This window comes from Thunnus thynnus, chromosome 3, assembly GCF_963924715.1.
Source record: "Thunnus thynnus chromosome 3, fThuThy2.1, whole genome shotgun sequence".
Classification (NCBI taxonomy): Eukaryota; Metazoa; Chordata; class Actinopteri; order Scombriformes; family Scombridae; genus Thunnus; species Thunnus thynnus.
The window spans coordinates 33,335,794-33,349,653 of record NC_089519.1 but is presented as its reverse complement, the minus strand read 5'-3'; the positions used below and the strand labels follow the sequence as shown (position 1 = coordinate 33,349,653).

General features: G+C 40.7%; 1 protein-coding gene across 8 annotated transcripts in view; it reads right to left on the bottom strand.

The window, feature by feature from the left end:
* The window catches only part of LOC137180183 (CREB3 regulatory factor-like), a 35,046-nt gene that overhangs the window by 8,523 nt on the left and 12,663 nt on the right, over window positions 1-13,860 (bottom strand). For all 8 annotated transcript variants that reach the window (XM_067585465.1, XM_067585469.1, XM_067585466.1 and 5 more), the window contains 4 exons: window positions 11,026-11,199; window positions 10,055-10,244; window positions 5,369-5,442; window positions 205-333 (listed from right to left, as the gene is read on the bottom strand). In XM_067585465.1, the coding sequence (XP_067441566.1) occupies window positions 205-333; window positions 5,369-5,442; window positions 10,055-10,244; window positions 11,026-11,199 (567 nt within the window). The remainder of the gene's footprint in view (window positions 1-204; window positions 334-5,368; window positions 5,443-10,054; window positions 10,245-11,025; window positions 11,200-13,860) is intronic.

The following is a 13,860-nucleotide window of genomic DNA, read 5'->3' as shown; positions in this document are numbered from 1 at the left end:
AACATAAAAACCTAACAAAGACGATGTTTTATTGATTGTAATGTTGCTTTGTCACAAATTAGTTTATATGAGCATCAATAGAAAAAAAAACACAAATAGTGATAAGATTAAGAACTTGACATGTTGACAGCTAACATGTTAGCATTGAGCTTCGCAGCCGTTGACAAGAGTGATTTGGGGTGTCTTCACTTAAAAATTTCTTACCGCTGGACTCTCGAAGGATGTCTTCCAGGCGTTGGGTCATCCCTCGCTCGTCCGTGTCCTCTTCCTCGCTGCTCTCCACTCTCTGTCGGATCACCTCCTTGATCCGCAGCAGAGCTCCCAACAGGTTTTCTGTGCGACAAAAACAACAATTCAAAAGTTTAAATCAGTAATAAAGAACAGAGCGCTGATACCTAGAGCTGCAACGATTAGTCCAATAATCGATTAGTTGCCAACTATTAACTATTAATCGTTTTGAGTCATTTTTAAAAGGAAAATTCTCTGATTCCAGCTTCTCAAATGTGAATATTTTATGGTTTCTTTAGTCCAGATTCCTCTATGATAGTAAACTAAATATCTTTGGGTTGTTGGTCAGGACGAGAGAGGACATTTGAGGATGTCACCTTGGGCTCTGGGAAACATTTTTCACCGTTTTCAGACATTTTTTGGGCAAAACAACTAATCGATTAATCGAGAAACTAATTGGCAGATTAATAAATAATGAAAATAATCATTAGTTGCAGCCCTACTGACACCAGAAGAAGAAGTTTTCTGGTTAAACTTCAAAGCTGAGGGAAAACACCTGCTGAGAAGTCACAGATTGAAGGTTTCAGCTTGTAGAGAGCAGCGCCACAGCAAGATACCAGGAACTATGTGTGGGTGCAGGTATCATCTGTTTTGATACCAGTTAGGGCTGAACAATAGATCAAAATTTTTATACAAATCGCAATATGAACATCTTTGTTTGGTGCAGAACCCTGCAAAAATCACACCATAATCATTTAAATATGTTTTTCAATGAAAATGAGAATAATGATGTAAAAATCATCATTCCCTCTAATGTTGCAATCATATCGCAATTACATCATCAGTTAAAATAATCACATTACATATTTTTATTAATACTTTGAGGAACAACCTTTACTCGGTTAATAAGATAAACCAAACTTCTCAAACATGTCTGTCTAAACACAATCAGCTCCACAAAAACTTACAAAATAAAGAACAAAACACACTGCCTGGTCCAAGAATAAGTCAACAGCTTCATGTGATGTTTGTTTTTAAGAGCAAAAGGGAATGTAGAGGAAAAGGAAGAGGAACTTAAGTCAACTTAAGTCATGTCGAAACTGTGCAATAAGAGTAGTGACAGTTAAATGACGGCAGCGGTGGCCTTAAGTTTAGAGAAGTGGGTTTGTGGTCAGAAAGCAGGATTAACTTAGGTGAAGTGAGTAAAAAAAAAAAAAGCAGCATTTGAGCAAGACCATTAATTGCCAACTGCTCCGGTTAGCTTCCAGTTTGGATGATGAGAGTGCATGTTCCTGAAAGAGACACCACAGCTCCCCTGGCTAAATAAAAATCCTGCTGGCGTTCATTATTCTAGTATGTAGTACAAGACAAGAGAGATGGGAAGAGAGAAGGGTCCACAGACGTGAGGTGCGTCACTTCCTTTTCTGCCACAAACGTATCTAAGCTAACAGGCTACTTCTTTTATGGTTAATCAAACAAGTTTTTGCTCAGAATGTGAAAGTAACAGTATCTTCTGTGTAAAAAATTATGCTACATTAGAAATTAGCCACACAAATTTCACACATTTCCAGGTATACTGGGCTGTATTTTCAGACTTTTATAAAGACCTTTGTAGCTAACATTAGTATTTTAACATTAGCATCCAAATTTATGCTAACATTAAACAGTCAGCTTATGTGCTATTACCCTGAGAGGGAAAAAATACTGGAAAATGATGTTTTTTATTTTCTTAATTGTAAGTTTTAAAGGAATATGAGTTAAGGCAAACATACAGTACCAGTCAAAAGTTTGGACACACTTTCTCCTTCAAGGGAACAGGAAGGTGCGTCCAAACTTTTGACCTGTACTGTCACTAAAATCAAACACTGTTGCTAACAGCACATAAGGTTTATATTTTCAGTTTCATTCCAGTGGATACATAATATTAACAATCTGTTTGGCTTTATAGCTAACATAAACGTTAGCTTCTCCAACAGGCTAACATCACCTGAACCTCATCTAACGTCTTTTTTCTGTAATTTACTGTAGCTTTTCTTTCACACCTAACACACAACAAGAAAGAATATTTAACAACCTTTTTGACCTGACAAAAACATTACATTATCTCTCTTAAGCAGAAAAATGTGACCAAACATTTAGAGTACCAGTGTCTAGGATTTAGTGGCATTTAGTAGCGTGTAGGAGAACCTACAGTGGCAGCGAAACTTGCAGAAAAATGCGAAGGGCCCTCTCTAGAGCCAGTGTTTGGTTTGTTCACTCTGGGCTACTGTAGAAACATGGCGGTGCAACATTGCGGGCTCCATGGAAAAGGACCCACTCCCTGTGTAGATATAAAGGGCTCATTCTAAGGTAACGAACACACAATGATTCTTATTTTCAGGTGATTATACGCTTATTAAAACATACTTATGAATATTATATTCCATTTCTGCCAATAGATCCCACTAACCCTCACACACTGGACACACCTCATGTATTTGATTCCTCTTTTGTCCAGCATTGATCTTGACAGGTGTGCAAGTGAAGGACCACAGTGAGTTTGACGCTACCTTTCTTTCTTTTTTTGTTTGACACCCCAAAACTTTCTCACACACACTGTAATTATAGCCAGAGTTGGCAGTACTGGCATGGCGCCAAAGTCCTTCTAGTTTGAAGTCTCCTGTTGAATCTGCTGTAAAGCGCGTTTTGTATAGATGCAAATTACAGTGATAGAGGACGGACAGAGCAAGTGAATGAGAGAGGATGAAAAAAAAGAGAAGAAAGAGTCCCAGGAGGGAAGGAGGAGAGGAGGGAGAGAGGAAGCGAGGGGATGTGTGAGGGTAAGCCTTATGTGTTTTGGCTTCCTGCCAGGAGAACAAAAATTCACGGGAGCCACAAATAAAACCCTCGCAATGAAATGCCGGGCCAGGATCAGGAATGATCGGAATGTTAAAAAAAATGAGAGGAAGAGAAAAAGGACAAAGGAAGTTGGATGCTGGTTTGGGGTTTAATTCAAAGAACCACACCAGTAGAGGAGACGAGGAGGAGGAGGAGGAGCAGACAGGACCGGGCTGCTAGATTTGGCAGAGATGAGGTGTTGATTATGAGCAAGGTGAAGTCACCCGGCTCAGCTTTTTCCTCAATCGGTGTGTTTATACAATATGCCCTTCAGTAAGCCTGTAACTACCAGCTTTCTGCAGTAACTTGATTTCTATGGCCTTGAAAAGATGGTTTCTAAGAAATATGTAGCATAATTTAGAGCTGCAATTATTAGTTGATTCATCTATAAACAGAACATTTACTGGCAACTATTCTGATAATCGTTTTAGTAATTTTTTAAGAAAAAAAATACAAGAAATCTGCTGATCTGAGCTTCTCAAATGTGAGGATTTAATGCTTTTCTTTGTCATACATGACATTAAACTGAATATTGAACTAACTGAACATCACCTTTGACTCTGGGAAGTTATAACAGGCATTTTTGTACTATTTACTGACAATTTACTAACAATCAACCAATTAATTGAAAAAAAAAACCCTGCAGATTAATCAATAATGAAAATAATTGTTTTTTGCAGCCCTTGCATGGTTTTTTAAAACCTATTTTATTTTAAAGAGAGGTTTGAGGTGTTTGTATTTAACTGGTGTGTTGTGATGCCTTGTTGTATGTTGGATCACCAACGTGGAAATAAACCATTAGGCTTTGTTGTGATTTTATCCTCCATGACTGATTCATGATCCATGATCAGTCAAATAAAACATGTAAACCTGGTATTGTAAACCCCATTAACACAGCTGGTCTTCTGCCAAAGACATCTGATTCCTGATAAATAAATTATAAGTCTAAATAAGATTCATTTCCAAAGCTTAACAGTAGCTTTTTGTACTATTCCACAGTGTATTATAATCGTTGGATACCATCTCACATGAAATAAAGAGAACCCCTGTTAACGGCAGAAGAATTATTACACTTTTATGAAATGTAACATTAACTGCCATCTAAATTGATAATGAGAGGAGATGCTTCAAGATCTGTCTGAGTCAGCTCAGGAGATGACAGCGGTTGATCAAACACATTGGATGTTCACTTGGCGTTAATAATCAGAACAGCATGTCTCAGGACAGTTGTGGCAAACGGCTAAATCAGTCACTATCCGTTTGGGATGTGCGAGGGGAAAAAAAAAAAAAATCACTGCACAAGCAGAGAAGCACAAGGAGCGCTGCCCGTCAAACATCAGGCTGAAGTTAGTTCAATTGTCACCAGCTGGACACGAATCTTATCCAAGAGAGTCTGCATCAAGTTAGTCTAATCAACTAATTTCCAGTTTTCTGTGGGGAAACAGGAAATTGCTCAAATAAAAACAAGTGCTTTTGGGGATAATCAGATGGCTTTGGGTTGCCAGGTCTGGCTGGGAGCAGACAGGTTTGGACATTCACACCGGTGACTGGTAGGTTTTGGTTGCCAGGTTAACCTAAAATTTGGCAGTTATGGGTTAACAGGATGAGCATGAAGAATAGCATAGCTAGTATTGCTGTGTGATGATAGGGTCTACATTATTATTATTTACTGATCAGGGATTTCCTCATGACATTGGTTAGGGAGGATGATACTGGTTGCCTCTACTTTTCCCTTTCAAAAGATGAAAGGTTTACTGTTCCCCAACGTGGTGACTGTCGGCACGGTGCTGCTCTGATAAATGAACAATGTGATTGTCAGTCGTTGAGCTGAATCCGACACATCTTGTCTCATGATCAATCAAGTTACGAGATGAGAGGGATAAAAAGAACCTGATTTATTCAATATACTTTATGCTCTTGCTGTGTTATGAAGCGCCACTGATCATTTTCCATGAAGGTTAATGATTCATTTCATAAAAGTGTAATCATTTCTTCTGATGTTAGAGGGGATGCGACTTATTTCAAGCAAGGTGACACAACTCACATATACCACACTGCTGGGAAAAAAATGCAAATGTAAAAAATGCATAATGCATAATCTCTGTGATAACACTGAATCTGTCATATTTTAGAAATCCTTGCTGCAAGGTAAAAAACTAATTGGAACCCAATCCTTCAATTCAAGCTGAAAAATGAAAATCACCAGAACAAGAGTTATGAGGTGTTCCTATATGACAGTATGTGTCCAGTCTGCAGTACTGACCATACTCCTGGTTGAGCCCCCACAGCTTGATCTTGTTGGCTTCGTGCTGGGCCTTCTTCTTCAGCCGGCAGGCCCTGCAAACAGAGGAAAATACAGCGTTATCATCCTCTGGAACAGGATACTCTGCTCTGGTATTTCCATTCTCCACATGACCCTGTTACTGAGTCAGCTGGCTCAAACTGAGACCAGCTGGATGGCGATGGTGGAGGATGTACACTGATCAGCCAAAGTGAATAACATTGATTATCTCGTTAAAATGGCACCTGTCAAGGGGTGGGATACATTAGGCAGCGAGTAAACAGTCAGTTCTTAAAGCTGATGTAATGGAAGCAGGAAAAATGGGCAAGCGTAAGGATCTGAGTCATTTTAACAAGGGCCAAATTGTGATGGCAGGTCTTGTGGGGTCTTCCCGGTATGCAGTGGTCAGTGTCTACCAAAAGTGGTCCAAGGAAGGACAACTGGTGAACCTGCGACAGGGTCATGGGCACACCAAAGGCTCACTGATGCACATGGGAAGCGAAGACTAGCCCATCTGGTCCGATCCCACAGAAGAGCTACTGTAGCACAAATTGCTGAGAAAAGTTAATGCTGGCTGTGATAGACAGGTGTCAGAACACACAGTGCATTACAGCTTTCTGCGTATGGGACTGCATAGCCATAGACCGGTCAGAGTGCCCATGCTGACCACTGTCCTCCGCCGGAAGTGCCTACAATGGGCACGTGAGCGTTGGACGGCTGAACTATGGAGCAAAGGAAGAAGGTGGCTTGGTCTGATGAATCGTGTTCTTTTACATCATTACATCATCGTTGCAGACCAAGTACACCCCTTCATGGTACGTAATTCCCTGATGGCAGTGGCCTCTTTCAGCAGGATAATGCACCCTGCCACACTGCAAAAATTGGTCAGGAATTGTTTGAGGAACATGACAAAGAGTTCAAGGTGTTGCCTTGGACTCCGAATTCCCCAGATCTCAATCCGACTGAGCATCTGTGGGATGTGGTGGAAAAATAAGTCCGATCTACGGAGGCCCCACCTCACAACTTACAGGACTTAAAGGATCTGCTGCTAACGTCTTGGTGCCAGATACCAGAGGACACCTTCAGAGGTCTTTTGGAGTCCATGCATTGACTGATCAGAGCTGTTTTGATGGCATGAGGGGGACCTACACAATATTAGGCAAGTGGTTTTAATGTTATGGCTGATCGGTGTATTTCCAAACTGTGAGGAAGAAAGACTGCAATCATCCCTCGTCACTCCACTCCTCCAGTACCATTTGACACTATGACTCCAAGGGGATACGGCCGGTTTGGTTTCTCGGTATTTGGAGTTGTAATAAAGCAGCAGAGAATGAATCAATCAATACACATTAAATACTAATGCATCTCATGGGAACTATTCTGTACAGCGTGAAGAGAATTTCTCCTCTTTTCTTTTCTTGTATCTGTGAGTCAGCTGAACGAAACTTTAGGATACAAAACACTTGGAGGTCAGTGGTGGTGGACAGAATATTTCTTTTTTGTTTCTCTGCATGTTGAGAGGTCGGATTATGTGTCAGACGTGTTTTTGTACCACAGTCCCTGCTGATTGGAGAGGATATAGACAACCATACAACAATCTAGCTGCCCCTAATCATCATAATTTAGACCCACAAGCCTCTGAACACAACATCAGTACAGAGTTTTCCTAACAGTCCCTACTGCAATACCAAAAATAACCCCAATGAAGACCTGCGGAGCCAATTAAAAGCTTTCGGTGCTTGGATGGTTTTAGAAAAAGGGCACTACGGGTTGTCGTTAAGATACTCAGAAGTGTATCCAAACCTAAGGCTTTACCGATTTTTGAGACCACCCAAGCAGCCAATCACATGATGGGTGGTTACTGTGTCTTTAAGAATATAATGGCTCAGCAGGCGCACAGCAGTTTCACTGGTTATCATGTGCTGTGAACAATGTTGCAGAGGAAAATGTTTAAAAATGGCAATTCGACGAATTCCGTTGGGGACTCTCTGACAGACAATTAAATGCAACAACTTCAAATTAAAGGGTAGGTTCACATTTGTTCAAGTCTGTCCAACAGTCAGGAACCCAAATGACCTGAAACAGGTTTTGCACTAACAATGTACATGATAGGGGCCAAAATCCACAGTCCTCGTTTTGAGCAACAATGTATTTAAAAGTTTATCTAAAGAAAATATGTCACTAGGTCAGTGGCCAGGACATGATCTTTCCACCATTAACTGTGTTTGTTGGAGTGTATGACCAAGCTCCAGGCGGGGAACTGGGCGAGTGTTTGTCCTCTGCACCGCCTGAACGCCCCGGGCAGGCTGTTTTTAACAATTATTGTGAAAAAGAATGAGAGGGAGAGTTCAGAGGCGGTCAGGATAGTCCCACTGCTAACTCTGACCGGGGTCCCAGCCTGCCACAAGTATGACAATGTAAAAAGAAATGAATCTTCACAGATGAAATTCCTGCATATTAAATTAAAACATGAACTCAGTCACACCAAACAGTAAACAGCGGTCTTAACAGAAAACTTTCACCATCGCGTCCTCCAGAATTTCATTTATCTTCCCCCAAACTTTCTATCTGATGGTGTGTTTGTGTTGTGTTTAATATACAGTATGTTTGGAATAATAAGATATTCCCACTGTCCCCCTCCTCTTTAAACTGCCTGTAACAATGTCCTTTCCTCTGAATTCTCCCCCTCCCTCCCTCCCTCCGCAGATGAACTTTACATGACCCTCTCCCTCCTCATCTAACTCCTTGTGTGCCTCTTCAATCCTGCCCTGATTTCCTCCCATTCATCCTCTCATCCTGCGCTTCTCCATCACATCTCCTCTGTTGTTTTCCTCCGCTTCCTTCCATCCTTCTTTTTTTTAATCATAGTAGTGTCCGATGTATACTCATTAAAAAAAAAAAAAAAAAAAAAAAAGGGGCAGTCAACACAAAAATACACTTGTGACCTACATTTTCAAATAAATTGTGTTGTGTATATCATCCTCAGGGATGTCTTTTAAATGAGTTAAAATGTGAATTCAAAAAAGTATGAAAGCTTGTTACAGCAGTTTCCTCAAGGGTTGAGTTTTAATTGTACCATGTGTTCCACTTGGAGGGAGTTGAAATCAAATTCTTCCCGACACTTCAAAATAAAGATGCAAGATGTTTGAAAAGACACACATTTCCTCATATTTTATGACTTTCCATCAAGTCAAATCAATGGATGCCTTAAAGAGGAACTTTGCCGATTTTCAACCAACAATGTGTAACTTCCTTCCATGTTGCCTGCACCCAGAGCTCATTTGCCACCACGTGATGCAAAACCCATCATCCGGTGGACTTTGGAGATCTGCCTTAGACTACAACTATGTTTCCACATTTTCTGTAGTGGTGCCTTCAAGGATGGTAAAATGTGGCTCTCCCAAAACACTCCCATCCCATGCTAGCGATGGGGAAAAGCCGTCACCAAAATATCATATCAGCATATTTGGAAGAAAACTAGTTTCATGATACGAGGCTGAATATCACGCTGATGAATCAGACAACAGAGTCTGGGAGAGGAAAGCGACCACCAGAGCGACGTTACAGCCTGACTTCAGCTGCTGAGTTTCTCCATGATAACACTAACAAAAACAAACAACTAGCTTTATAAAATAATGTCAGAGCGGAGATGTGGCGCCACTATTACAACTTATGAGGCCGAATATTGTGCTGTGGAATCAGACAAAACAGATTATCGAGTAGAAAGCGACCACTGGAGCTACAGTACAGCTGCAACTGAAATAGAGGCGTTGCAGCCGGGGTAGCCTTGTAGCATCGACCAGTGCCTGCCCGGTGATGATAGGATCGTCAGAGAGGATGGGAACAGAACAGAAAACTGGAACAAACTTTGGTAAACATGACTTTGTTTTCTTTCAAAATGTTACATCGGACTTTGCCGACTCTGAATACAGAACAGAGCAACATCGACTGTGTGTTACAACCTGCAACTTTGACTGAATTCAGCTTTGACCACATTCTGGTCCGGCTCATCCTCGTCCAAAAAAAGGTAAAAGAAACTGTTTGCTTGCACAGCGTTTCAATATATCCAGACTCCATGAAGAAAAACATTTTGTAAATGAAAATAAGCCACAGTAAAGAGATATAATGCTGCACTAACTTTGTCTTTGGTGCTAATCTGGCCCTAAACACACCATGAGTAGCTCAATGGAAGCTCATTGGATGAGACGCACGCAATGCATTCTGGTTGTTGTAGGATTCCCCCTTAAGAGTGGTATGGGGAATCCACAGCCTTTTTCACAGTTTCATCTAGTCATAGGGCACCAATTCCAAGAATAACTGCACATTTCTACTACATAGGTGAGCTTGGTTTTAAGAAATCATCATATTCACAGAAGTGAATTTTTCCTTTAAATTCTACTGAGATCGGTGAGGTTTTTTTCATTTTCTGTCCTCCAGAAACAGTATTAGAAGGTCAACTATCTAATCCGGTCTTGACAAGGCTAAAGACTGTAGATACCAAACCACAGAGCCCTGAAGGTCTCTTCTTCCATTTCTTTCTGCAAATGATTAACAAATACTGAAAACCTCTCCGAATGCCCGCTCGTGCCAAATAAATCAATACACAAAGTCTCCGGGGCTCTGACTCGGCACAGAAGACGTAGGAGGGCAGTAAGTGGAGTCTGATACCTGGAGGCTAGCTTGTTCTTCTCCTTGCGGGACCGGGCTCGGGCCACGGCGGGCAGGTCGTTGACCGGACCCATGCCATCGATGGCAGCGTTGAGCTTCTGCAGTTGCTCCCCGATGTTGTGGAGCTTCTGGGGGTTTGGCGTCAGGTCGCTGGCGTCCGTCTTGCGGGCTTTGCGGCGGCCTTTTTTGCCTGGACAGAACAAGAATCAGAATAAATTAATACCTTCCTGTAAGGGTCTTTCAATCCTCTTTGGGTTCAATCTTTTTAACATCCACGAGCCCAGCAGTGTGTTCATAATTCCTAACTCATGCTGTGCTCAAACACATCACAAATCTTCCAAAGCACGAAATAAGCCTTGTTCTGTTAAAATGACTCACAAGATTTTTCTGGATAGTGAAGCCACAAAATTGGCTTCCAAGGTTTTAATATGACAGTGAAATATCAGAAGATATAGTTACATACTATATATACATGACACTGTTGAATGGTAATTATTGAAGCAGTGGTTTGTGATTTTGTTTTCTCGGGTTACATTAATGAACTGCAATGGATTGGACTGTACTGCAGGCTGCCAAACTGCAGCACAGCCAAAGTTGTGCCTGACGCAAGATTTACTAATCAGGGAAATGCTGAAAAATTCAGATTTTGACATAAAAGTTGTATGTAGGGCACATGCCTGAGGGTCCGATTTGTGTCACATGAGAGAAAAGAAATGGGACACTTTCAGCTGCAGTGTGAATGTCATTTTAATGACTCCTGCTGTTAAAAGGCTCTCGTGTAGTCGATCTTTACACTTTCGTTTCCACTTTCACTTCTTTGTGTGATTCAGGCTGTAATTACCACATCATTTTATTTCATTTCTTAGTCAGAATGTCCATTTATTTATTCTGTTGAGCCAACAGTCAAAAAAAACCAAAAAAACAACTGTATGCAAACATTTTTACTGAATAAATGATGTGGATGTTCTCACCCTCTCTGCGGTACAGTGTGCTGGGCAGAGTGCTGGAGCTCCAGGACAGAGACCAGTGGACGTCTCCGCCCAGCTTCTTCTTTGTTGCCGACTCTCGAGCGCGTCTGTACTCCCAGAAACAGCGCCGTTTTGACGGCCGCTCACCTGGCTGCCTCGCTGGTTCCGCCTCCACCTCTGGAGGTACGAAACACACACACAAACACACACAAAGGATTTTGAATTTGTGCCCTTATGCAAGTAATGTAAAGGCTTTGCAGTTGTCTAACAAGCATCCCGGCAATCAACTCGAAATTTAACATCCATGCTGATATGATGACTAATGTGAAAATAGCTGATGAGAAATTTGAAACATGGGCAATCAATGACACAAGACTAAGAGTCTATATCTATACTAGAAGCCTGGTACACACTAGAAAACCAAACAGTTGGATAAATGAAAAATAGAGACAACTTTACTATTTTTAGATCTTCACCACTATTGGGGCAAAAAATACTTTTGGCTTGAGGGTGAAAATCATCAGGATTCATTCTCCTGGAATTCTAATTAACCCGAAAAAAAAAATTAATGGAAATCCAGCGATTACTTCTCACAGTACATTCTCAAGAAGCAAGAGTGTTGGACAAATTTGTTGGGAGCCCAGCAAAACATTAGTGTGACAAACAGTTATGGTAAAGAATATGTCTGGTGAGGGTTAGGGTTAAGGGGTTAGGGTTAGGGTTATTAGGGTTAGGGTTATTATGGTTAGGGTTAGGGTTATTAGGGTTATTAGGTTTAGGGTTAGTTATTGTTGTTATTGTCAACAAATCTCCAGGTCAGAGCCAAACCAACAATGAACTCATCTGCTAACAAGTATTTTGTTTGTATCCAAAGCTTATTCCTCTGTGACATAGACCTCCGTTGTTGTCAGTTAGCCACACCGCTGAAGTGGGTGGCATGTTCCTTCACCACAATGAGTTTGGTCACGCTAGTTTGTTTAGAAACGGCTCCAAAGTCTAAAAGCAGTGATCACGTTTTCAGTCTCTGGAGAGTAGTTCTGTGTAAGGCAGATACTCCTGAGTAACACGGTCCCATTCACAGCTTCACTAGCTTGTTGAGCTACATATCCCAACCTCCTTCTTTACTTTGTACTGATGTTCTTGGACAACAATGAGGGTCTACGGCGCAGAGAAATAGGGTATATCAGGCTTTGGATACATACACATGATCAATTCATTGTTGGTTTGGCTCTGCACTTAGGATTTGCTGACAATAACAGAAATATAGAAAATCCAAGTGGACCAACATCAGTGTGACTAAAAAGTAAAGGTACTGTGACTCAACCCTGTGATTCTCATCCTCAAACAGCTTTTTGTCAGCAGTTTACTGCTTTGCTCTGTTTCTCTTATCTTGTCTGATATTATCTTCTGTTTTCATTCCACAGTGAAGTGCACTGCGTACATGGAATTATGTGAAACTACACATGTAACTGACAAAACTCCTGAACTGTCCAAAAGTTTGTTTAAACTCCGATAGACCTGTAGATAGCACATTTCATAACATTTGCACAGTTTAAGATATCATGGGTAACGTAGCCTTTTTATCTCCTTCAAATTTATCACAGCAGAGATACTCTGGTGCACAGTTTTCGGTTTCATCTGCAGAAAGCTTTGTCATTTTCAGCAGCACAGTTTGAGTCCAACAAACTGGGAGTTAACTACTCATATTTTTGAACAAAATCTGCCAATATTCAGTATCTTCAAAATCTAGCGTTTTCCTGCCAAAAAATTACAGATCCTTACTATTTTTCCAAAAATGTATTCTTAGCATGGCAGAAATTTAAAGAGCCACAGCAGACATGTTTTAAATTATATGAAAAATATTCTACTTTGTCATTTCTACACATTACTAATAAAGTGTGTTTTACATGGTTTTTCAACAAAAAGGCTCAGTTAACCCTTATTAAAAAAATCCAGAGTCTATGAATATCATAGGGTTATATGATATATAACTGTTTGACATAAGATATCTCCTCCTTCATTGAAAAGTCCATTGTCAGTGTTTGTGCACTGGAGGCTTCAAGCTTCCACATCACATTTGTGTACGTTGAATACTGGGCCACCATTGGCTTCAAACTACTTGTGATGTCACAAATCCTGCTAGTAGGTACCTGCCATAAACTGAGATTTTCAGGTGAGCACAGAGAAACGTTCTTTCTTCAGCAGATCAAAACAGCCTTCTAGTGTCAAACATACATCATCCTGTAACGGTGAAGCTCAAACATCAAAGTGAAGGAAGAAGAAGAAGAAAAAAAAAACACATTTTTGAGTGGAGGGGGAGTTTAAAAGCACGAGAACCTGCGTTTTAAAAATAAAATACTCAAAATATACAGTCTCCATTTGTATAAAGAAAGAAATAACAATTCTTCAGTGTAATCTGGTCCAGATGTTGTATCTCAGCCTCCCATTGACAACCAATGATGCAGTAATCTCAAAGCCATTTTATTAATATACTATGAAGAAAACAGAATCTCATCCATCCCTATGGAGGTGGGCAACATTGACAGCCACACATAAGATATTTCATGGAAGAAAAATACCCTGTAACTTAATAAAGAAGGTTGAACCTTAATCATAACTGACAGGTATTAATGTTTACATATGCCTGGCATGAAATCATGCTGAGAACCCTAATCCACAAACACATGCTGTATGTCCTAATAACAAAGCCACCACCCGGCTCAAACTGTGTGCATGTATGCTGTTTCAGAGCCACAGACACCTACACGAGCGCACAGACGTCACAGAAGATTAGCCACAGGCGCACGGAGCCATGAATAATGGCATCATAAATAATAC